This window comes from Tupaia chinensis, unplaced genomic scaffold (assembly GCF_000334495.1).
Source record: "Tupaia chinensis unplaced genomic scaffold, TupChi_1.0 Scaffold148065_1, whole genome shotgun sequence".
Taxonomy (NCBI): domain Eukaryota; kingdom Metazoa; phylum Chordata; class Mammalia; order Scandentia; family Tupaiidae; genus Tupaia; species Tupaia belangeri.
In genome coordinates, this window is record NW_006207915.1 from 695,204 (window position 1) to 719,931 (window position 24,728).

Below are 24,728 nucleotides of genomic sequence, written 5' to 3' on the forward strand. Positions count from 1 at the left end.
TGTGAGCTGCCCCCGGGGGACACGGTGTGTCCATAGTCGCTCACTGCCCGTGTTGGCACACCCAGGCACTGAGCCCCACCGTCGGGCAGACGTGCCCCTGCACTGGGCCGCTCCTGACCACCGGGCTGTCCCCGTGCCCCCCTGGCCTCAGGGAGTCATTTCCCTCCACTCTCCCAGCCATTAGCTCACCCTCTCAGCTCCGAGTTTGCAGATACAGATCTGCTCCAGACGAGGACCCCAGGGGACGACTTTCATAAAATCAACCCTCTCTGAAGTAAAGGGTCGCTGAGCGAGTGTCTGAGAGTTCGGTGTTTACTGAGCAGATACTGTGCTAACTGCTGGCCGTGGGCACCTCCTGTCACCCTCCCACCGAGCCAGGACGCGGCGACGCGGCGACTGTTACCCAGCCCAGGGAACATGAGCTGAGGGGAGGGCCAGCCTTGGGCTTGGGCAGCCCGACCACAGAAGCATCTCTGAGTCCTTTGCCAGGCTTCCTCCACAAATGTGGGGACCTGGAGTTCTGCTGTTTTATTGCTCACCGTCTCCTTTGCCTGACGAGCCAAAGCTTCCTACTGTCTAGCTGAGGTAACGGAAGCCCGGGGGGCTTTTGTGGCTCCGAGTGGCTGTCTGCCGTTTCCTCAGCTTCTGTTGTCAGTAGTTGAGGTTTCTAGATAGGTCACCACCACCAGGCTCTTCCTATGACTGCACGCGGCGTTGCCAGGTACCGCCTCGCCTGTGCAGCTCGGCCCGCTCTCACCTTTGCAGGTAGAAGACGCCTCGGAGCTCCAGACAGACGCCCGTGGAGTGAGGAGCCCCACACTCGTGGACCGGAGGCTCATGCATGCTCACGAAGGGGCAGAGTGAATCTCCATCATGACTGTCCAACATACGACCTGCCCCGCTCCCCTCCCGGTCCAGAGGGAGACGGAAAACAAGTTCAGCTCGCAGATGAAACTAGAGCTAACACCCTGTAGCCATCAGTTGTTTTAAAGAGAAAAGGCGATACTGGGGGGAAGCTGTGTGTGTGAGTTGTGGGGTGGGGTGGGAGGAACGTGGGCAGAAGAAGGGCTCGGCTCAGGGCTGCGTGCCGCACTCCCCCAAGTTGGAGCTGACTTCCACTGAGACGACTGCAGAGAATCGGGACCTCCTCGTCCTTGTCTCATTATCGGTAGGACTACAGTCTTACCCAAATCCTTTGCCTCTCGGACAGGGATTTCTTGTGCTACGATGGCTTTCGGCTAGACGGACATCAGCTGTCTTTCCAGCTCTGTCATCTCACCTAATGGCTTTAAGTCCTTCTCTCTGCAGTTAGATGAGCAGAGAACAAAAATGAAATAACCGCATGAGGAACAGTCATGAATAAGCTTTAGACATTCTATTCTCTAGCTTACTGTAAGCCTGACTTTCAAAAAAAAAGGGGGGGAGGGGGGAAGAAAGGAAAGAAAAAAGGAGAAGAGCTCTCTGATTTTTTTTTTTTTTTTTGCGTGTGTGCAATATACTTATTCACTAAACTCCGCCCTCTCTCAAAAGAAACTGCATTTCCTACTTTTCTGCCTGCTATAGGTCTGGGGTGCATCGCTCAGCTGTGGCCAGAGGAGCTGAGACATCCGTTCCCCTTCGAGAACCTCTCCCCGGTAAGTCACCCCTGGGCTCCTTGGCGGATTCGTTAGCTCGGCTTCTGTGATGAGTAAAAGTCTTTACAGGAAACCTGCAGACATTGGGCAAACCCTCGGTGCTCACAGACCATCTTAAGATACGATCTTTCAGATAAAGAAGGGTCAGAATTTAGAATGAGTTTCAGATTGTGATAACGTCAGAGGTACAAAACATAGCTGTAAATGAAAGACTTTAAAGGTGGCAAGATTATTTTCAAAAGCAAATGACCCCCACCTCTCAAAAGAAGGCTTTTCAAAGAGGAGTCTTGGCTGCAATAGCCCCAGAGATGATCTTTCTGCTCAAGGGATGAAAGCCCCAGCAGGTGCCCACCCAGAAGTCGGGTCCAAGTCTGTTTCTCTTTTCCTCTTTCTTTTTTGAAGATGTCCCCCAAAAGAAGAAAGCCTAAAAATTATTCCAATTAGTATCAAGTTGAAAACCAAGACAAGTTTCCCTCCTGTCTCTCAGTTCCACAATCCATTCAGTGTCTGAGTCTTCGTGGCTCGGCATTTCAAATGAAGCTGTTTCTGGGCACTCCCTCAGCTGCCTGGTCTGAGAAACAGAGACTGGGCACTCATCGGGATTCATTTGAGACAGCTTCCAGCTGAAGCGATGGGGCGTAAAAGACGGGGCGGGTCATCTGGTCACCCCGGCTCAGCCACGTGGACACAGCACATGTGCCGAGGGCAGTAGAGGAGGCACTTTCTTTCAGTCACTTCTTGGGTTGGTGTGAGCGCTCTTCGCTGTAGCCACTCAAGAACCACAGATACGAACCTCGCAGCAAACGTGAAGGTGGCCGCCTGGCTCTGCCATTGGCAATGGTGTTGATGGCTCTCTGGAGGGGCTCGGGCATCAGTCCTGCTCTCGCTTCACGGGGCATGAAGCTGACGGTCGCTCTCTTCAGTCCTCAGGGCCAGGGTCTGGGCTGGTTAGAGCGGAGGCTGCCTGCGTTCAAGACCTGTTGCTTCGAAGCTGCGTGGCTTTGGGCAACTTCCTCATCTCTGTGCTTTGGGGTCTGGTCTGGAACATGGGAACAGTATCATGCTCTTTACAAGGGCACCGCGAGGACTAAATGAGCGAGTCTGAAGCTGGCAGCAGGGGTCAGCACAGGGGTGCCCTTGAGCCCTGGTGGCTATCACCAGCTTGCTCATGGGGCCTGGCCTTTGTGGGCACTCCGGGGACAGCGGCTTCGAGGCAGACAGTAAGGCGGGGTTGCCTGGGCTCTGTTTCCTACAACTGCTGTCAAAGCTTCGTTTCCTCCGTGCGGCTATAGAAAGCAAGGTTTTCTTTAGGGCGATAGTTTTGAATGTCCCCCAGCAGAGCTGAGTGCTCTGTCTGGTGAGCAGAGAAGCCAGCAGCAAGCCCCCCGTTTTGCGGCAAAGAGCACTGCTTGGCTTTTGGTAGGCAGCTCAGTGAGAGGCAGCAGTGTGGGCATCAGAGGAAAACCCACGAATGTGCCAGTCTGCCCTCACGGTGGGCCACGAAGTACACCCTAAGACTTTGTAAAAGGTCATCTGTCTCCATTCACAGAGTTGAGCGAGATGGATTATCCAGCCACGAGTCCGGCCGACTACGATTACGGGGCATCAGAGCCCTGCCAGAAGGAGGGCGTGAAGCAGATGGCGGCCCAGCTGCTGCCCCCGCTCTACTCGCTGGTGTTCATCTTCGGCTTCGTGGGCAACATGCTGGTCGTCCTCACCCTGGTGAACTGCAAGAAGCTCAAAAGCATGACTGACGTCTACCTGCTCGGCCTGGCCATCTCCGACCTGCTGTTAATTTTCACACTCCCGTTCTGGGCTCACTACGCTGCCAGCGACTGGACCCTGGGGGACGCCATGTGCAAGCTCTGCACGGCGCTCTACCACATCGGGTATTTTGGGGGGGTCCTGTTCATCGTCCTCTTGACCATCGATAGGTACCTGGCTATCGTCCACGCTGTGTTTGCTCTCAAGGCCAGGACGGTCACCTTTGGGGTGGTGACGAGTGGGGTGACCTGGGTGGTGGCTGTGTTGGCCTCTGTGCCAGGAATCATCTACAGCAGATCTCAGAAAGAGGGGGTCCGTTACACATGCAGCCCTCATTTCCCACCCAGCCAGTTTCATTTCTGGAAGAACTTCCAGGCGTTAAAGATGAACATCCTGGGCCTGGTCCTGCCGCTGCTGGTCATGGTCGTCTGCTACTCGGGAATCCTGAAGACCCTGCTCCGCTGTCGGAACGAGAAGAGGCACAAGGCGGTGCGGCTCATCTTCGCCATCATGGTGGTTTACTTCCTCTTCTGGACCCCCTACAACCTCGTCCTCCTCCTGACCACCTTCCCGGGCTTCTTCGGCCTCAACAGCTGCAGCAGCTCCAACAGGCTGGACCAGGCCATGCAGGTGACGGAGACCCTGGGGATGACCCACTGCTGCGTCAACCCCGTCATCTACGCCCTGGTCGGGGAGAAGTTCAGGAACTACCTCTCGGTGTTCTTCCAGAAGCACATCGCCAAGCGCTTCTGCCAGCGCTGCCTGGTCTTCCAGAGGGAGGGCCCTGAGCGGGCGAGCTCGGTTTACACCCGGTCCACAGGCGAGCAGGAGATCTCTGCCGGCCTGTGACCCGAACCAGCGTGCCCACACGACTCCATTTTAATACGCAGCCTGGCAGTGGGAGCATTTCTCTTAAAAACAAAGTTACGGGCCAGCAGGTGGTGTAGTGGTTAAGGCACTGGACTCCCACAGGGCCGACTGCAGTTCGAGTTCTCAATCCGACAGCTTAAAACTCAGGCTGGGCGTGCGTGCCCAAAATCCCAAGAGAAAAGTGGAGAGGGGGTTGCAGTGTAGCCACCCCCTGGAGGGGGCGCCGATTTCTCACTTTCTCTCCCTCCATGTCTCCATGTGTGCTTACACATGCCCTGCAGCAAAAATCTCTGTCTGAAAGCAAAAAAAAAGGAGGTGACTCTCAGAGGACATTGGCCACTCCTTTGGCATCTGCTTAAGCATGGTAAATCTTAAACACATCCATCCATGAGGCAGGGCCCAAAGGTGCTGATGAAGTCGCCCCTTCTCGGCTCCCTCCACACGCACCAAAGTGCTGGCAAACTCCCTTCACTGCGTAAGGTCATCAAAAAGAGAAAAAGAGAGGAAAGTGTACCGTACCACTTCTCACCTCACGAAGCCAGCGGAGGGGTTGGGCATGTGCTTGGAATGGGTTTTGGTCTCACCAGGAAAGAAAAGCCGTGTGTGATGACAGAGCATGCGCTGGCCTCCGGGAGTGGTTAGCGGGTGTCACAGACGTTCAGGACCAGGTGAGCACCCTGGGAGTGCTGGGGATTCTGACAGGAGGGAGTTGAGTCCGTCATCTCCGGCACAGGAGGGAGAGCCACAGGCCCCACGTGGCAAGGCTGGGTCGTGAAAAGACACAAGGCTGGTGGGGGGATGCAGGAGGAGGGGTGCGGCTGAATGACCAGGAACTTTGAGGGCATCGCTCCAGCAAGGGGAGCAAAGAGTGCCCTGGGGCAGCGTGCAGCCTGGGACAGAGTGCAGCCCGGGGCAGTGTGCAGCCCTAGGGCAGCATGCAGCCCGGGGCAGCGTGCAGCTCGGGACAGCGTGCAGAGGGCTTGTTCCATGGCCACAGGATTGGTTGGGAAGGTGAGCATTCAGGGCAGGGGGCCCCACAACAACCCCTGGTTAAGGTCAGTCGGGGCGAGGCTGGTCCCCACAGAGATGGAGGCCAGGGATGCGAGGGAAGGCAATGTCAGTGCAGCATGTAGAATGCCAAGGTCACAGAACCTGGTGGTGGCTGTGGGTTGGAAGTGAAGGCCAGGGGACATTAAGAGAACCTCTGTGCTCCAGGCAGATTGGGGGAGCCCTTACAGAGACATCCAGTCAAAAAGGGGGAGGCTTAGGTTAAGAAGGAGCGGTGTGATATGAGAGGGTGAGTGGTGCACCGAGCTTGCATGTAGCCTTACGTAGAAACCCAGCGTCCCCCAGAACCCTCTGCCTTCAGTGGGGTCCACATCCCAGCTGGAAGAGCAAGGGCCTCCAGGAGGTTGAGACACCAGACTGGGGACACCCGAGCTGCAGGTCCAGGAACCTGTCTTGGATCACACATGAGAGCCAGGTGAGGATCGCCTCTATAGTTCTTTCAGATCAAGAGCTCACTGGGCACTGGCACCGAGCAAAGAGGCCCCTCAGAGGTGAGGGACAGCGGAGGAGGAAGTCCCCGCCTGCCCAGGGCATGCCGCAGGTGTCTGCATTTAACTACCCGTAGGCAAAGCGAGGAGGGACCGTTCATTTGGAAACCAGCCATCTGAGCTTCCAAAACCACAAAAAGTACAAGTTATCGACCCCCTCGTGTCAGGCTGGGTGTGGGTGGGGGCTTTCAACAATTCTTCCCAGACGCTTTCTCTAGACTAACCGTACCCAAACACTAAGTGATTTATTCATTTCGTGGGGAGCATGCACTTTTTGGGGGGCAGGATGGGGAGGTAGTGGCTTATGTGATTTTGTACATACAGAGACTGTTTGGAATTTGGGGTAGCTAAAACTGTCCATACGGGTTAGGCGAGAAAGCGTACAAGGGTGAGACTCGGGAAATTGTTGGAGCAACAAAAGGCCTGTCAGGTGTTTCGTAAGCTCTAAACAGGAGACTGGAAACATGGCAGCTGTCAAATTCCTTTTTGTTTTGCTAAAAGCAGGAAACAAAGAAATGGGATCTGCTTTTTCTTTGCTCCGAAGGTTGTCGTGTGCACACACAGGGTATGGCCCAAGCCACCAGGTCGATTCAAAGCCATTCTGACATCTTCGTATGTATTTGTCTATTCTTTTGTATATAGAGACTTAGAAATTGCTTCAAATAAAATATGCATCTAATACTAAAACCACCTTCTACAAATAATTTGATCGTCTTCTCGTTCCTTCAGGCAAGTTACATTGCGAGAATAACACATAAAACTGTCAGGGCATTTCGTAACTAGCTGTTTTGGAAACCTTGCTTCCCTGAATAAGGAGAATTGTATCTGCTGTGAAATATTTTTAAACAATGTTCTTTTTCCTGAGGCAAATTGCTGTCATAATTGCTACCTCTAAAGAAGGGCTTTCTAAGCAATTGACTGGAAAACTTTTGAACTTCAAATTTAATCCTACTTCTCAAAGAACGCATGGACATGTTTTAAAAGAGAGAACATCTGAGTTTGAAAGCAATGCCGCCCACCCTGACCAATACCCGGAGTCCTGAGGGAGGCACCTCACACGCCAGGAGGCTGCTTGCTCTGAAGGTTACTTTATTTCTTTCTTTTTCATTTACTTTTCTCTTCACATTTTCTCACTATACATCTCTACAGTATATAACATGGTTTTTTCCGGCATGAATATGGTGCATATTAGTCAAGTCAAAGATATTACCATATACCTTATCATCAGTAGATAACTTCATTTTCATGTCTGCTAAAGGTTTTATTCATTTGTTTTTCCCTGATCCCCTCCCTCCCACCTTCTACAACCCACCACCTACTATACTATCTCTCGTATCTACACTTGGCCTCCTTGCGGGTATACTTTCTAATCTTCCCGTTTCTGCTGGAGAGTGCAGACATACAGTATAAAGTGGGGACATACAGTGCCTCTCTCTCAGAAACTGGCTTGCATCACTTAGCATTGAATCTTCCACATTCGTCCACTTTATATCAGATGTCACGGGCTTACTGCCTTTCATAGCTGAGTAGTATTCCAGAGTGCATGTGCCACATTTTTTCAACCCGCTCATCTGTGGACATTTGGGGTGATTCCATGTCCTAGCAATTGTGAATAATGGTGCAATAAACATATATGAGCAAGTGTTTTTCCATGGGTTGCTTTTCCTTTAAAACCTCTCCCAAAGACTTGGTCTAATTGTGGTGATGACGGTAGAGCGATGGGCTGGCCCTGGGGCCTAGTGGTTAAGGGAGCTGGACCCCACAAGGCCAACAGCAGTGTGAATCCCAGCCCTGGCAGCTTGAAATACACAGTGGGCGCATGTGTGTGTATGCCCCAGACCCTGACAACAGCGTGCAAGCACATTTCTCCTCTTGAGAAAGGACAGTTGCTCCAGGAAAGGTGACCTGCTGGAACCAGCCACAGCTTGGAACATGCTGGCCCTCCACCTGCAGCACGCTCACCTTCCAGGGCAGGTCCGACAGCAGACGTGAGAGCTGGCCATGGTCTGGCCGTGGTCTGACCTGCAGAAGTGAGCGTGGGCAGGCAGCTGGACCTGCAGGGAGGACAGCTTTTCCTCCCATTGTTGAAAGATTCCTCCTCTCTCTTAGGCCAAGAGGAAGAAGGAACCACGGAAAGGTGAGAGGGGCTGGGGTAGAGCAGATGGAAGAGGCTGGGGAGAAGGGGGTCTGCCCAGTTGATGAAGGCAGCTCCATGGGGAGGGCGGGAGGTGTCTGTTTCTGTGGCCGATGCACTTGCACACACGCCTACCCACGCTCCACCCTCTTAAAGGAACCCACCACCCACACAAAGAGCATCCGAGTGTCTCAGCCTTTACGGAGCTGTCCTGTCACCTCCGATGCTCATCCTTGACTCCAGGTTTATGACCTTCAGGATGCAACCCCATTCACCAGTCCCTGGAAGAAGATGCCCTACCGTCTCCACCAGGGGCCTTGCTGAGGAGGGGGCTCGTGCCTGCTGTGGGTAGGGTCAAGCACAGTGCGTGTCATTAGCCAGGAGGAATCCTTGCAAATTTGCAGCTTGGGATCCTGTGTCCATTCGTATTCCAGGGGTTCTCTGCTTACACAGAGCTGGCTAAACTGAAACGTACTGGTATTTACACTGTTCTAATTCCATTTAGAGGCCATTTCTTTTCTATCAGAGACACACTCAAACACGAACACAATCGTTAACCCTTCTAGTGAAGACTGCACGCTTCCCGCCAGCGGCCAGCCGCCTGGTCTGCTGACAAGCTCGCTTACTGACAATCGCAGTACGCAGGGGCCTTCCAGATGCCGGCCTGAGAGAACAGACGAAGCAGAGACGAAAGTTACCAAAAGTCTTTTGCTCTGAAATAAAATTCACTATAGATTCTTGCTTGCATTTTCCCAAAATGTAGTCAAACTTTAGTATTCTAGATTATATATATATGTGTGTGTGTGTGTGTGTGTGTGTGTGTCTATACATTATACACTTATGTAACATGGATTACCTTCTTCATTTTCTACAAGCATTTTGTTTTCTTTAGGCTTTTGTGCTCGTCAGAGAGAGAGACAGGGAAGGAAAGTGAGAAGCACTGTCCAGGGGGGATGGCCACGCTGCAGTCCCTTCTCCTCCAGTCTCCTCTTGGGATTTAGGCACACACAGGCGCCCAGCGTGGTTTCCAAGCCTGCAGGTCCAGGACTCGAGCCACATCAGCCAGGTGGGAGACCAGCACTGTCACCACTACACCGCCTGCTGGCTTTAAAAAAAAAGTCTTAACTGTATTTGGTTTTAGCTCGTTACTACTTAACTCGACCATAAGTCCTACGTCACTGTGATCCTGTCGCGTTTCAGGGACGTTTTTCCCTCGGGGCAGTAACTGTTTTCTAAAGCGCACATGGAAAGAGCATGAGTCTCAAACGGTCCATGGAATTCCCAGGCGGTGCGGCCACCACTGGCCTCTACTGCCCCCCTGAGGCCGCAGTAGCAACCTGCAGGGCTGTCCGACCTCCGGCCTGGAGCCCGAGCGGCGAATGCAGACGAGGCAGGCACTGGGACGGCGGACAGGAGGCATGTCCCCGCGGCTCGGGGCACACGCGCAGATGCGGCCACCGCTGCAGGAGAACCAGGGCAGCCTCCGCCGAGGCTCGTGTCGGAGCCTGCAGTGCAATGAAAGCTCCCGCCGCCCAGACCGATCCCCGCGTGCTCAGCTCACCTCCTCCCGGCGGCAGGACCGGAAAATGCGGCTGGGCAGTTCTCACGGTCCACAAAACGCCCAAGCCCCTCCTGCTCCGCGCTCTCCAACACTGTGTATTGACGGTTGCGGGCGCCGCCAGGCGTGTAAAACACCCGGATGTGACCGGGATGTGGGTGAATTTCTTTACCACGCACACTCCGGAGCTTGCCACCTCGTCTGATCCAGCCTGCCTACGGATTCTGGGATTCTGGCCGTAGGAAATGGGACGGGCAGCCAGCGGAGAGCGCTGCAGCGCCCTTGGCGACCAGCGCGGGTGCGGATTCCGGACACTGGGCCTGTAATTCAGGAGCCCACGCCCTGGCCCTGGCCTAATCCTGACTGCAGTTCTCACTGGACCAGTGCCCAGTGCAGCCTGTGGTCCCGACTCTCAGAGCTCCCCGGGGGATTCCAAATGTAGCCGAGTTTGAGTCCTGCTGGGTAAAGCCTCTCAAACTGAGGACAAGGACTGTGTCCTAGGCAAGGTCCCCAGGCCTGGGAATAAGTGGCATGTAGCCCAGAGAGTCTCCATTTTTTTTTTTTTTTTTTTTAGAATTATATAACTTTATTTATTTATTGTTCTTCAGTTTGACCAGAGAGAGAAGGAAAGTGAAAGAGCAAGCTGGGAGGTTCGGGAACCAGTCAGCAATGTGGGAGTACAGCGCCTCAACCACCACTGCCGGCCCCTCCATTTTTATTCCAGAACATTAACTCTGCCTTCCCAAGCAGGCTTTGTTTTTGAGAGAGAGACTTTTGCTATAAGGCACATGTACTTGCAGGAGGGACAGAGAGAGGTAAGAAATCACCCCCTGGGAGGTTGGTCATGCTGCAATCCCTTCTCCTTCATTGGCCACACTGCAATCCCTTCTCCTCCATTCTCCTCTCAAGATTGTGGGCATGCACACGCATGCGCCTGGCCTGAGCTTTAAACCACCAAGTCTGGGACTTGAACTACGGTCAACTACATGGGAGTCCAGTGATGTAACCATTATGCCATCTGCTGGGCCCCCCAGATGGAGGCTTTTAAAGCAGATGAACTTAGACTTAATTGGCAATATGAAATATCCAAGTATGAGAAGCTCTTGAAAGAATGTATAGGAAATATTTATTATGGGGGCCAGCAGGTGGCTTAGTGGTTAAGGTGCTAGACTCCCATATGGTTGACCATGGTTCAAGTCCTGCACCCAGACACTTGAAACTCACATCAGGCATGTATGCATGTGTGCTCAAAATCCCAAGAGAAGAGAGTGGAGGAGAAAAGGGATTGTGGCATGGCCATTCCCCCTGGGGCATAATTTCTCACTTTCTCTCTGTATTTCCAATGAGTGCACACACCATACGGGGGAGGAAAAAAAAAACACTCTCTTAAAAGAAAGAAAAGGCAGGGGCCAGCAGTTGGGCCCACAGAGCAGACGGGGCTGGCTGTGCTCTGGCAAGGTCCATGGCTGCTGGGGAAGCAGTCCCCACACGGAACCGCCGCAGGCTGGCGCTGCCCAGGTCCCGATGCTGAGTACCCCTTCTTCCCGGCCCCGGTCCCACTGTCTTGTCGTGCTCCCCTTTACTGCTGGGGGAGTCTTGAACGGGACTCCTTATCCCTTGAACTAACACAGACATGAAAATCCCCACGCCCTCAGAAAGAAATCCATCCGCCCCCACCACCCGATGGCGGGTCTCTCCTTAGCTGCTCCTACAGAGAGGACAGGTGCATGTCAACAGGCACTTCTCCTGCAAGGGGGTTGCCTGCCGTCCTGGTAGCAGCTCTTTGTCAAAGCCCTCCTGAGAGGTAATAACGGATGACAGTGAAACTGTCATTAGCTCAGGGCATTTGCATTTTCAATCATTCGTTCACTCATTTGACAAATGCTTCCAGAGCAGCTGGTGTGCTGAGCCAGGTGATGACAGGGCGCAGGAATGAGGAGCTGCACGGTGAGCTACCCCTGGGGTCTCAGGCAGTGGGGAGATGGCTCCTGAGAACCCTGAGGACCGAAGCAGAAAGGCGCCTCGGGAACAAAGCGATGCCGGGGAAGGCAGTGCTGATTGGGGCCGTAGTAGTGGCCCAGGAATAGGGGCTCTGCCCAAGGACGAGAGCCCTGGGAGGAAGAGGAAGTGTCGATGCTGCAAAGACATCACTCAAGAAAAGGGTGGAGAACCCCGCTGGCTCCGAGACGGTCAGATGGCCAGTAACCCTGCTCCTGCGGGCCTTCCGGGGCGGGGAGGGCTGCAGGGTTAGCGTCGCCTCCTTCCCCGAGAAGCACGACTTCTGTCCTGAGTCTGGACTGCTCCCAGGGGGCAGGACCGGGCTCGGTGGTGTACTGGGAGAGAGAAGGATGTGGCCGAATCCTCGGGGCGCGGGGGCGAGGGGCCTTCTTGTGCAGAGATGGGAACTGGCTCAGATCAAGCCCTGGGAGGCTGCAGGGCCGGGGCAGGAAGTGGCTGTGGATCTCTGAGCCGGGGACCACCAGCGGAGAGCAGGGCAGGAAGTGGAGCCGCCAGGGCCCAAGTGGGGGCACAGGCTGAGGCCTCTGTCCTGCATGACTGAAAGGTGTCGTAATTAATTTTACCAAAAGGGATGGCGTGTGAGTGTGTGTGCGTGTGGCGTGCATGTGTGTGAGTGTGCATGCACATGTGTGTGAGTGGGTGTACATGTGTGTGAGTGTGCGTGCACATGTGTGTGTGAGTGGGTGTGCATGGGTGTGTGTGTGCATATGTGTGTGTGCGGGTTCAGCCTCATCGTGTCGCCCTCCTCCCCCTCAGCCTCCTCAGCAGCTGGGACTCGCCACACCCTGCCCTCACACGGCCACGATGACGTGTAACCACCTGAGGGCTCAAGAGGAACACGTAACATGTGAGCCAAGCGGCCTCACGGTGCACGTGACTTCCTCAGTGTGCACGAGCCTGGTGTGGGTTCCCGGCCTTACGACACCGGCTCTAGACCTTTCAGTTTCCATGGTTTGTCATTTACAGTAACTGAAATGTGCAGGAAATCCAGAACCTTCCACCGAAACAGGGTAGGCCACAAGGCTGACAGTGGCTGAGGTGTCACTGCAGGGGCCGGCCCCCTCCTCTCCATTCAGGGCAACCCGGCAGGGCCAGCCAGCCCCATGGTTCCTGGGAGATCCCTGAGGGCTCAGCTGCAGCCACACCTGGCCCCCTGCTCCCTCCGGTCCTGCCTCCACTCCCGCCTCCGCTCCAACAGGCGACAGGCTGCCTCCTAATCCTTGCAGGCACGACTCTCCCTCCCCGAGCCAGGAAGTCCTAGGCTCCTGTCCAAAATAGTCTGGCTCTTAGTTTCCATTTTCTCTTTTCCTAAAACTCAGTCAAGGGGCCAATAAGCAATCAAGCAGCATGGGAGGAGCACGAGGCCCCCACAGGCCCGCTGGCTCATCCCCCCGCCCCAGCCTCCAGCCTGGAACTGTCCCTCAGCCCTGCTATTCCAGGCAGGCGCCCTGTGACTGGGCCGTGGCCCCGTGTGCCCCCAGCACATGGCCATAACCAGTCTCGGGCCTGGCCTCTCCCTCTAGAAGCCCAGCACCGGGAGGGCAGAGGGCAGGTCTGCCTCACTCACTGTGTCCTCCCCAGGGTCTGGCCAAGGCCTGGGCATTGGGAGATACGTCCTTCAAGGCCTTGGCAGAAACCAAACGGCACACTCAGGTAGAACCGAGGAGGGTAAGGGGAGTCCGTACAAAGACGGGAACCTCGTGTGGGGTACCTGGTGTGCATGGGAGCGGGCCGCCATTCCCACCACTGGGCAAGAGCTGCCTGAGGTCAGGGACATGTCAGCCCACTGAGACCCATCAGGAGGGAGCCGGAGGCTAAATTCCCTGACCTCTCTTCCTAATCTCCACTCCCCTGGGCTGAATGCCACAGAAGGTTAGGGGACAGGGGAACCTGCTGTGAGCGAGGTGCGCCTCCCTGGGCGGAAAGCAGGTGGACAAGGCTGGGGAGCGGAGGGTGCATGAGGGAGGAGGGAAGTCTTACGGGACCATGGGCACTAAGTACCTGAGAAATGAATATAAGGGCTACGTCTTCCTCTTTTTTTTAAGAATTATTTATGGATTTTATTTAATTTTCTATTACTATTTATTTTTTTAATTTGACAAGAGAGAGAAAGGGAAAGTGAGAAAGCAAGCTGCCAGATCTGGGACTCAAACCATGGTTGGCCACTTGGGAGTCCAGTGCCTTAACCACCACCAGTGCCAGCCCTGGGGACTACAGTTTTCCACAAGTAGTCACTGAAAGCACTCCTTGGGTATTTGCCATTTTGGTCACTGACTGGTGTAGACCAGGCTAGGGCTGCACTCATGAAAAGGCTGCTCGGTGTAATTTCGACACGGAGCTGACAGGCCTTGGGCTGTCCGGCATGAAGCACTAGAATGGGCAGATCCTGGCATCAGGTAGCCCTTGGGAAAGAGAGATGGGAGAAACTCACCCATGGGTGGAGAAGGATGACACGGAAGTACTCTTTTCCTGGGTGCTAAGTGGTCGGGGGGGAGACCTCTGAGAATCCAGGACCCACGCTGCATGCACATATGCTATTCAACATGATATTCTGCTCGAACTGGGAGATCCTAAAACCAGGCCAGGAAAGCTCATCTCAGAGCCTTGATAACCCCTGGCCAAAATGAAAGCAAAAGCCCTGAAAGGGAACCCTCTCACTTCAGGCCACAAAAAAGCTACTGCAGATAAAGCAACCCCCGATAAAAACGCACTTATACGGAAACCAGAAAACACACAAGGAAGCAGACCACCATGTGGGACTGCAGATCTAAGTCAGAGTAGCAGAGCCCTGGAAGGTTTGGTTAAATCATGATTTCGTTGAAAGTGTTTTTATGAAGGGTCGAGATTCTAAAAAAATGAATGAAGTGTTATTACCATAGCCCGTTCGGGACATACAGGGTGCAGTCCCCTCTCAGGGGGTTGTTATTGTCCTAACTCGGCACAGTGGCCTGGACTGCGAAAGCCCTCAAAACCCTTCGACCCTCAGAAATGTGAGAGCTTCTGCTTGCTAGGTTTTATTTTGCTTTTGTTCCCCTTGGGGATACATACACACCCTCTGAGTTCACTTGTCTCCTAATTAAAGAAGATTAAGGGATAATCCAGTGGTGTGGAGGTTAAGGCAGCTGGATCCCACATGTCCAGCTATGTGATCCCAGTCTCAGACTGAGCGACTTGGAAAACATGCTAGGCATGTGTGCGGGTGTTCCCGAAATTCAGCAGAAGAAGAGAAGGGAATGCGGCATGGCCATCCCCCAGGGGGTGCTTTCTCACGTTTTCTCTCTCTCTCTTCAGCGAGTGCACGTGCCCTGTAGCAAAAATTTTTAAATAAATTTTAAAATAAATAAATAGCATTAGGATGATTCTCAGGGTTATGGCTTTTTCCTCTTCCTTCAGGACCATCTAGCCCGTAGGACTGGGTCTCGGCAAAGCGCCAAGGTACCAGGTTCCCACTCGTACTATAAAATTATATGCTGGGACTGGCAGGTGACGAGGCGGTTAAGGGCACTGGACTCCCAACCACGGTTCGAGTCCTGGACCAGGCAGCTTGCATTCTCCCATTCCCTTTCTCTCATCTCTCTCTGGTCAAATTAAAATAATAATAACAAATGGAATTAAATAAATAAATAAATCTTTTTAAAAAGATCATACCCTATTTCTCTTCCAGTTACTGCTGGTGCGTTTCAGAGTTGTTATTACAACTTCTGGTTTTTTCTGTCCCAGCATTGGATAAGCTATGGAGGCCTACTCCGCTCTGCCATCTTTCCTGGGAAGTCCCATGGCAGGATTTCTAGATTCTAAAAGGGTTTCAGAACGGCCAAGCACCGTTCGGCCTGGGAAGTCCCACAAGCGCTCGTGCCTGTGTGTCGCGGGCTTCAGGAGACCTTGTGGTTGTGGCTGCCGCCCTCATCCACACACTGGGGAGTTGGGAAATACTGGGCACTTCCTGTCCATGGCACACGATGCCCTAGCACCCAAACTCTGCAGGGTCGAAGTGTGTTCAACCACAGGACGTCAGGGGCGACCCTGGGAGCCCCGTCTCTAAAACGGCAGGGGGTAAGCAAGAATGGTCGCCCGACAGGAGCAAGGGAGGAGACAGTGAGTCCTTAGAACAAGGAGTGGGGTCAAGGGTGAGTGGATGGTCTTTAGTTAATGGAGACACTTTGGGAACCAGCAGTTAGCGTAATGGCTATGTCGCTGGACTCCCACGTAGTCGACCGTGGTTCGCGTCCCGGACCCGGTGGCTTAAAACTCACGCCGGGCACGTGTGCGTGCGTGCCCAAGATCCCAAGAGGAGAATGGAGGAGAAGGGATTGCGGCGTGACCATCCCCCCTGGGGGGTGATTTCTCGCTTTCTGTCTCTCTGTCTCTCTCTGTCTGCCTGGTGAGCGCACGCGCCCTATAGCAAAATCCTCTCAAAAAAAAAAAAAAATGGAGACACTTAAGAAGTCTCTGCTTTAGGGCTTGTGCTCTTGCCAGAGACAAAGAGAGACAGAGACAGTGAGAGGGAAAGTGAGAAATCGCCACACCACCTCCCCCACCCCCGGCACGCCTCAATTCCTTCTCCGGGGGTCTTGGGCAAAACTGTCCATGGACAGAGGAAAGACGCAAGTGTCCCAGAGACACGTGAAGGCGGGGACCAGGAGCTGAGACCTGAGAAGAGGAGACGCGGCCGTCTCCTAGAGGGGGCTGAGAGCAGTTAGAGCAGGTGGGGAAGAGACTGGAAGTTGTGAATAGTTTGAAATAGCCGATAGAATGTGGGGAAGTGACAATCTGTGACACTCAGAAGACCCTCTGAGATTGGGGACCATAAATTAGTAATGGGCGTTGTTTATAGAAAAGTGGCTTCAACCAGCTGTTCTCAGAAGCACAGCTGAAGGGCAGACCGACAGCTCGACCGAAGGAGCGGTTTAGGGAGCTCCCACTGGCAGGGAAGGACCGATGACAGGCTGCTGGCTCTCAGCTAGACCTGGCGGTGGACGTTCGCGGAGTGAGACCGAAGGCCAGTGACGGTGAAGGGATGAACTGAGACTTGGGCACTGAGTGGGGACCGCGAGGACAGCTTAGTCCCGGGATTATGAAGGTGTCTGGGGTAGACAGCAGCGCGACGCCCTGTCCACACCGTGAATAATGAGGGGCTGCCGGGCAGACAGCGGAAAGCAGCGGTGAGTGGAGTGAGGGCGACCCAGCTGGGGACTGGAGGCCAAGGCAGTTCGCACATATGGAGGTCCGGGGCGAACACCAAGGTGGCCCTGAGGCCATGCGTGTCACCTTTGCACCCCACTTGAGAAGCAGTATTCCCCATGAACAGAGACAGCGGGAGAGTCCCCGGGGTGAATTCAGCTGCCCGGGAGGTTTGCGTCTTATCATGGAACTGGGATTCCAGAGGGCACGGACAGGAGCGTGTGGAAAGGGGGTGCAGAGGGGTGAGGTGAGGCAGAGGAGGTAGACAGCAGCGTGCAGGGAGACATGGAGAAGGTGCAGGGCCTGAGGCCTTGGCTGGACAGGAAGGGTGGGGGAAGATGGGACTGAGTGGTTTGCGTGTTCTAGAAAGACTGGCCCCAGCCCGCCACAGCAGAGGTGGGCTGGAAGGCAGGAGGCCGACTAAGATGCTACAGAAGGACCTCTCCCTGGAAGACACAGGACTGAGCCCCAGGGATCGATGCCCTCCTCCCGAGGCTGTGCCAGCTCACATCCTCCAGGGTCGACAGCCGAGTGGGACCTGGCACGAGGGGACGCATTGGGGGAGCTTCTGTGAGAGCAGTTGCAGAGGGCGGGGTGGGGCTGCAGAACCACCATCAGATGCAGGTCTGACCTCAGGGCAGGGAGAGAGGGAGGGGGGCACAGCCCGTCCCCCAGCAGAGGAGCCCTGACCCCAGTGAGGGAGAGGGAGGGAGGGACAGTCCACCCCCAGCAGAGGAGCCCTGGCCCCAGTGAGGGAGAGGGAGGGAGGGACAGTCCACCCCCAGCAGAGGAGCCCTGGCCCCAGTGAGGGAGGGAGGGAGGGACAGCCCACCCCCAGCAGAGGAGCCCATCCTGCGGGAATGGCCTGCCGCGGTGTCCCTCACAGGGGCGTTCAGTGTAAGCAGCAGCCCCGGCAAGCAGGACCCGCACAGCTGCAGAGGTAGGCCTCAGGGTGCAGCAGCTGGGCCCCTCGGGCAGTCATGCTCCCCTCAGAACTGTGGGGGGACCCCTTTCAGGGCCACCCACACACACAGTAATACCTGCTGTCTAGGGCGACACTTCTCAAAATACGCCTGCAGAGCTCCTGACCCAGAGGTATTTAACATGGAAGCAGGGGTTCCGGGATCCCACGGTTTCGGAAAAGACTGTACACCCTAAGTTCCGCACAGAGGCTTGTGTTAGCACATGGAGAACTCTGTGCGGGGCCGGCAGGTGGTGTGCTGGTTGGGGCGCTGGACTCCCACATGGCTGACCACAGTTCAAGTCCTGGACCCAGCAACTTGCTTTCTTACTTTCCCTCTCTTTCACTCTGTCCCTCTCTGGTCAAATTCTCTCTCTCTCTCTCTCTCTCTCTCGTCAAATTTTTAAAAGTAACAACAGCAGCAATAATAATAATAGATAAAATTAAATAACTCTTTTAAAAACAAAAACCTCTGCGAATTCCTGTGGTAAAGAACTTGCTTTCAGTTCAGCTCTTTCTCGAACTGTGTGAGCCAAGTCCACGCCCTCCTTTTCCCTCCCTTTACACCTTCTGGCGCTGTCCGCATGTCACCTACTGCCCACAGTGTGAGCCTCCCAGTCACACCCAGCACCGGAGGGAGGACCCCACGCTGGAGTCGCCACCAGGAGGCAGAGCTCCCCAGGACGGGGGAGCCCACAGCGGTGGAGGGAGGACGTTCGGGGACAGCCACAGCCCGGGTTCCACCACACCAGCCCCTCGGCCCCGCTGCCGTGGCTGGTGTCCTCGGAACTAGCGGCAGCGCCCAATCACATTCCCACCGGGCTGCTTCGCTGCTGCTGCTGCTCTTCCTGGAGGCTCGTTTGCTTTTCTAGTTCCAGAGCCGCCTCTGCGCCGCAGGCCACCCAGACCGTGCACGGCGTGGAAAGGGCGCCGTGGAACCAGAGGCCGGAGGGCAGCACCGCCCCCAGGTTAGGCTGACCCACGAGTCCTCCCAGACCTCTGCAGTCCTCCAGGTCCTCCGGCCGCCTCCCCATCCCTGCGCCCCCATCCCTAGCCTGCCATAGCCTCTGTCCATGTCTTTCCAGCCTCAGCACAGGGCTAGAGTTGTCCTCCTTGTGGCCCCTCCCACTGCCTGGCTCTTGTCCCCATGTCCTCACCCCAGACTTTCCTCCTCTGGCTTCTCCTCAGAGCAGCGTCAAGTCCCCAAGTGTCGCAGCTCAGGTCACTTCCAGCCGCTCACGTGATCCGTGCATTCCTCAGCACGATGCCGGGGCAGCTGAAGACTCTCGGGGGCTCTAGGGCCCCCCTCCCTCCCAGCTGGCATTACTTCTGTGCCATTTGTCTTCCTCGGGTCACCTCTGGGGACCCCATCCCTCAGCCCATGCGAGGAGCCTTCCAAAAATGGCAGTGAACCCAAATGCACAGGCCCCGGGCTGTCGGCGTGGTTGCCCCTCAGGGCGTGGGCTCCGAGATGCTGCCCTGGAGGGACAGGTCCCCAGGTGTGACTCCTGGGACAGCAAACATTGTCCCTGTGATGGGAGCTGGGAGCTGCTACTGATGGCCCAAGCCAGAGGGTTCTCGGGGCCAGCCCGGCCCTCTCTATCACCCCGGGCAGCAGTCACCCGCTCCTTATCAGGGCAGCCAGGAGGACGGCTGCGTAAGTGACTGAGGCCACGGGGAAATCAAAGGCGGGGTGCAGGGGAAGTGGGGAGGAGAAGCAACTTCCCGGTTCTGCTCGGAGGCTTAGAGACCCTGAGGTCTGAGGGAGCTTGCTTTATTTCATCTGGTCGCTGGGATCGGAGAGGAGGGCAGAGCCACCAGGGGAACAAACAGCCGCTGTCCTGCCTGGCGGGGTCGGGCCAGGCTGTGCCAAAGTCTGCGTCTTCCGGTGCCCAGGCCTTTCCCACGGCTCGGTGGATGGGCGGTCAGGAGGCTGCGCCCTTCCCCCCAGGAACTCGGGCGTGGGGTAAGTCATCTGTGTATCTAACCAGCAATGTCCACAGTGATGGTTTCGCTTTTGCAAACATTTATTTATATCCTTCGAGAGAGAAACATCTCAGCCAGGACGGGAAGCTTGTTCCAGGGGGTGAGCATGTTTTTAAACACATAGAAATGATGACCTACTCCAATGACCTACTCCAATTTCCGGAAAGTAAGCCACAGTACTTGGCTGTCTTTCATGTGTGTTTTCTTACCTATCGTTTGCAAGTGTGCAGGTCTATACTCTGTTAAGAATGTGAGTCCTGGAGGAGGGTTCCGTGCCATGCTCTGCTAAGCACCTAAGAACCTCACAGCCAGGCGGAGGGGCGGCTGCCCTGGAAAGGGGCCGTGGGACTGTTTTCGGGCTTCTGAGACAGAGACCCTCACCAGCACGGAGGACGTGGCGTGGGTGCTGGCCCGGTCAGTGTCTCCTCCAGGACACAGCAGTTGAAGGAAGGGACAGTGACCTCTGGTATCTCCCTAGGGCAGGCCAAGGATGGCTAACTTCACGACTTCCCCGGAGGATGAGTACGATGTCCTCATCGAAGGTGACCTGCCAGGCGACGAGGTGGAGCCGTGCACGGAGTACGACGCCCGGGGGCTGTCGGCGCAGCTGGTGCCACCACTCTGCACCACCGTGTTCACGGTCGGACTCCTGGACAACATCCTGGTGGCACTCATCCTGGTGAAACGTCGCCAGCTCCGGCACGTGGAGAACGTCTATTTTCTGAACTTGGCCGTTTCCAACATGTGCTTCTTGCTTGCCCTGCCGTTCTGGGCTCACGCCACCTCCCTGGGGAGCGGTTTTGGAGCCCCCACGTGCAGAATCCTCGCTGGGCTCTACTCCGCGGGGCTGTACAGCGAGGCGTTCTTCACTGCCCTCCTGGCCGTGCAGAGGTACCTGGTGTTCTTCCCCGTGCGCTGCTCTTCCACAGCCACCAGGCCAGTGCGCTGCAGCGTCATCACCAGCACCGCAGCGTGGGCGAGCGCCATGCTAGCCGCCGTGCCCGAGTCCATGTTTCCTGACGCTCAGGTCGAAAGCCTGAAACACACGTGCTTCTTCGGCAGGCCTCCCCTCCTGCCGGCTGACCAGGAGTTCTGGAAGGCTTTTCTGACTTTAAAGATGAACATCTTGGTGCTGGCGTTCCCGCTGTTTGTGCTCGTATTTTGCTACGTCCGGATGAGACAGACGCTGCGGTGCAGGGAGAGGCAGGGCGACCTTTTCAAGCTGGTTTTCGCCGTCGGGGTTGTGTTCCTTTTGATGTGGGCGCCCTACAATGTCGCACTCTTCCTGTCCACCTTCAGAGAGCAGTTGTCCCTGCCCCGCTGTGACCGCAGCTATAGCCTGCACAGAAGCGTCCAGATATCAGAAGCCATCGCGGCCACCCACTGCTGCGTCAACCCCCTGCTTTACATGCTCCTGGACGAGGCTTTTAGGAAAGACCTCAGGCACCTCTTCCGTCCCTGTGGTAACACTCCGCTCCAGCCCCGGGGGGAGCCGGCACAGGGCACGTGGAGGGAAGAAAACGAGCAGGCCACTGCAGTGTGAGCCGCTTCCTGCAAGACTGGACATGCACATGTGGACCTCTGTGCCTGCATTGTTCTCTGTACATGCTTTCTGCATATGCATGTGAAGCTGCAAACGGGGAAGGGGGCGAGAGCACTTCCTAAGCCCTGAGTTGGCTCAGGCACGCAGCGAGGCTCTCTGCGCCCGTGAGCGCCACTCCTTGTCTGTGGTGGCAGTGGCGGGGGTCCCTTTCTCTGAAAAGGAAACTGAGGCCCAGAAGTTTGTCCAGGATCACACAGAGGACAGTGGCAGGACTGGGACACAAGCCCAGGCCTCATTTGCCCCAGAGCTCACATTTCATCTGCTCACCAAGCTTCAAGACATTGAGCAATGACATACATGAAATAAACATTGCAATTTTTAAGTGATCTGGTCATAGTCCAGTTAGAAGCAACTCAGTCACATGGTCTGATTTCTCAGGTACCTTTCTTGCAGACACTTAGAACTGCTAGCCGGAGACTGTAGGGGGACAACGCGGCGAGGTGACGTGTTCCGTGGAAGTTCTCTATGCTCTTCTGACTACACGCCACACTCCGAGGCCTCCAGGTCTCCCCAACCTGCGAGCCTCCCAAGCTTTTTAGTATTTCTTCCTGCTTTTAGCAACAGTAAATGCAAAGTTATGTTTAGAAATGTCCACCCGAATAAATGTTTCATCCTTGCAAATGTCACACTACCTCAGGCGTCACTTGCCTGTGTGTGACATTTGAAAGGACACTTGCAAAACCATGCTCCATTTCTGTAGCTGAATTAGAATGCAGGTTCCCACCACCATGGGGGTGAGCATGTTTTTCAACACATAGAAATGATGACCTACTCCAGTTTCCGGAAAGTAAGCGACGGTACTTGGTTCTCCTTCGTGTGTGTTTTCTTACCTATCGTTTGCAAGTGTGCAGGTCTATACTCTGTTAAGAATATGAGAGATTTTTGCCACAGGGTGTGTGTGCTCACCAGAGAGACAGAGAGAGGGAGAGGGAGAAATCACCCCCCAGGGGGGATGGCCACGCCGCAATCCCTTCTCCTCCATTCTCCTCTCGGGATCCTGGGCACGCACGCACACGCGCCCAGCGTGAGTTTAAGCCCCCGGGCCCAGGACTCAAACCGTGGTTGGCCATGTGAGAGTCCAGCAGCTTAGCCGCCATCCCACCTGCTGGCCCCACTGCTCGTCCTTTTGAAGCTAGAAAAACTGCCGTTCTAAAATATCACCATTAGCTGCTTCCTTCCTCCCCTTCCTTTTCCTCTCTCCCTTTCTTCCTTCTCTCTCAGAAATACCCCCAGAATGCCAGCCCACTCTGCTCCCCTCCCACCATCAGATGGGCGCTCATGCCACTGACCCTGGGGAAGCAGCAGGCCTCCCTCCTTCACAGGAAAGGCCTTCCCTAGAGCCTAACCCGATGGGTGCAAACTAGGACACATGGGACTCTACCCGCTGAAAGCCCGTGTCTGGCCAACCCACAAGGGTCCTTCCTCAAGAACAATGCAAGGAGATTTGCGCATACGGGTGACGTGAAGTGGAGAAAATCTTTCTTTCCAAGCATCGGAATCCTCATCTACCGCGCTGTGCTGGACGACCCCATCTGTGGAGGCAGTAGCTGAGAAGCCTGTTAGGAGGCAGGTGAGCACCTCGAGTGACGCGCTTGAGTAACAGCGAACACTCCAGCCCACACCCACGCAGCAGGTCTCAGCGTGAGGCACAGGACAACCCGCTGAGTCAGGTGGCTGGGCCCTGCCGGAGTTTCTGGTTCAGTGGGTCTGGGGGGCCTTGGAATGTGCTTGTGAACAAATCCCTGGGGGTGCTGGAGCTGTTGGCCTAGAGACCTCACTCCAAGAACCCACGTTCTAGGGAGAAGGGACGCAGCTGAGCAGTTTGGGGGGCTTGGATGGGAGTACACGGGGCGGCAGAGGGGGTCTGAGAGCAGATGTCACGGGGAGGACCCGGGGAGGGACGAAACCCCTCGTGTGGATGGCTTCGGTCCTGCCAAGCCCGGGAATAGCTGGCCACTCACAGCCTTCACCGAGGTCTCGCACCGGATCTGTCGTTTCGGGTTGTGACAGGGCTCTGGGTCTGGCCTCCAGGTGAGCTGGAGTGAGCCCAGGTAACAGGTGTGGAAGTTGTCGGAATGAAGATGGAGTCATCTGTGTTAGCTTAGACGGACCCTGACTACGTGGAGCCAGAGAAGGCCGTGACGGGAGGGGATGGCACGTGTGCCTAGTAACAAGAGCTGTCACAGGGCTTTTCCTGGGGACACAGCCCTCGGCATCAGGCCCGAGCCTGTGAGAAGGAGGAGGAGCTGGGCCTGAAGACCCACCAGGAGAAGCCCGAAGGAGCAGGACTGTCAGACATGATTTCAGCACAAACCCTAGAGAGCCGAAGGACACTGTTTTTTTTTTCAATACCGCGAACTTTATTTCTGGCTAAGATGATGGCAGGGAATTGTGAAAACAGATGAGGTCAGGAAACCCCGCCTCGGCGAGGCAGGACGCGCCCGCACCCCGGGAGAAGGGCTAAGAGCGTGGAAGGGCGAACACAAATGGAGAATGGCGAGGCTTCTTCTGCAAGGCGGGCCATCAACCCGGGTTTTACTGTCTGAGGAAACCGCAGGCTTCCAGGAGCGCTGGGGACACACAGGACAGGACAGTCAGAAACTGATCTCATCATTGTTTGAAATCAATACGTCCTTTTCTTAACCAGCACTGCCCCACCACCGTATGCTGCTGCGGGCCACACTCGCTCTCCCGGCCTCCCCAGCTCCCAAAGGTGTACAGGGCAGTCGGCCTCCGCCCTGGCCCGAGGGGCACCACTGCCTCACCCACTCGTCTCCAACTGAGCCAGTGAGTCGCCTTGCACTCCTAGCTCACAAATGTGGTGGGCCTTCCCCTTGTGGAACTGTGAGCAGCTGACAGCGTGGCCCTCCCGCACACCCGTAGCAACTTCCTACTCGCCCGTCCAAACGGCCACAAGAACTCGCTGAGCCCTGCTGCATGAGTCGCTGTGCTAGAGGGGGACACGGCCACACCTCGAGGCCTGCCCTCCAGAGGCGTTCGGTTTGGACTCCTGAGCACAGTCCAGCCGCCATCTCCAGGGTGTGACCCTCAGGGCATCTGTCACGGCACTGCTGGTCAGTATAGAAACACAGAGTAGGTGGGACCAGCAAAGGTGTAACAGTTACATCGCTGGATTCCCACAGGGACAACCACAGTTCGAGTCCCAGACCTGGCAGTTTGAAACACACACCAGGCATGTGTGCATACATGCCCAAAATCCCAAGAGGAGAATGGAGGAGAATGGATTGCAGCATGGCCATTCCCCCTGGGGGGTGATTTTTCTGTCTCTCTATCTCTCTGACAAGTCTGCCTCTGGTGAGTACACGCACCCTATAGCAAAAAATCTCTCTTAAAGAAAAAAAATACATAGCAGCTGTGTCAGTCTCGGCACTACTGCGATTTGAGTCCTGATAGTAATTGTGTGTGCGTGTGTGTGTGCATGTGTGTGTGTGTGTGTGTGTG

At 55.4% G+C, this 24,728-nt stretch overlaps 3 protein-coding genes across 7 annotated transcripts in view; 2 read left to right on the forward strand and 1 right to left on the reverse strand.

Annotated features, from left to right (window-relative positions):
* The first annotated feature begins 159 nt into the window (after window positions 1–159).
* On the forward strand, window positions 160–4,425 carry LOC102499203 (C-C chemokine receptor type 5). Of its 2 annotated transcripts, none has more exons than XM_014584875.2 (3): window positions 160–1,024; window positions 1,564–1,634; window positions 3,184–4,425. In XM_014584875.2, exon 3 carries the CDS (start codon window positions 3,195–3,197, stop codon window positions 4,245–4,247), a length of 1,053 nt encoding a protein of 350 aa, XP_014440361.1. In that variant the 5' UTR covers window positions 160–1,024; window positions 1,564–1,634; window positions 3,184–3,194; the 3' UTR covers window positions 4,248–4,425. The 2 variants fall into 2 exon arrangements, with proteins under 2 accessions (XP_014440361.1, XP_006170193.1); XM_006170131.2 differs by lacking the exon at window positions 160–1,024 and adding an exon at window positions 1,057–1,168.
* A 10,832-nt stretch (window positions 4,426–15,257) lies between these two features.
* On the forward strand, window positions 15,258–21,588 carry CCRL2 (C-C motif chemokine receptor like 2). 4 transcript variants are annotated; one of them, XM_027768943.1, is made up of 2 exons: window positions 15,258–15,588; window positions 20,142–21,588. In XM_027768943.1, exon 2 carries the CDS (start codon window positions 20,154–20,156, stop codon window positions 21,204–21,206), a length of 1,053 nt encoding a protein of 350 aa, XP_027624744.1. In that variant the 5' UTR covers window positions 15,258–15,588; window positions 20,142–20,153; the 3' UTR covers window positions 21,207–21,588. The 4 variants fall into 4 exon arrangements, with proteins under 4 accessions (XP_027624744.1, XP_006170211.1, XP_027624742.1 ...); XM_006170149.3 differs by lacking the exon at window positions 15,258–15,588 and adding an exon at window positions 18,140–19,643; XM_027768941.1 differs by lacking the exon at window positions 15,258–15,588 and adding an exon at window positions 19,650–19,763.
* Window positions 21,589–23,620: 2,032 nt separating this feature from the next.
* The window catches only part of LTF (lactotransferrin), a gene marked incomplete in the record, with an annotated part of 24,188 nt that continues 23,080 nt past the window's right edge, over window positions 23,621–24,728 (reverse strand). The window contains 1 exon segment of the mRNA XM_014584871.2: window positions 23,621–23,836. Within this exon segment, the coding sequence (XP_014440357.1) occupies window positions 23,802–23,836 (35 nt within the window).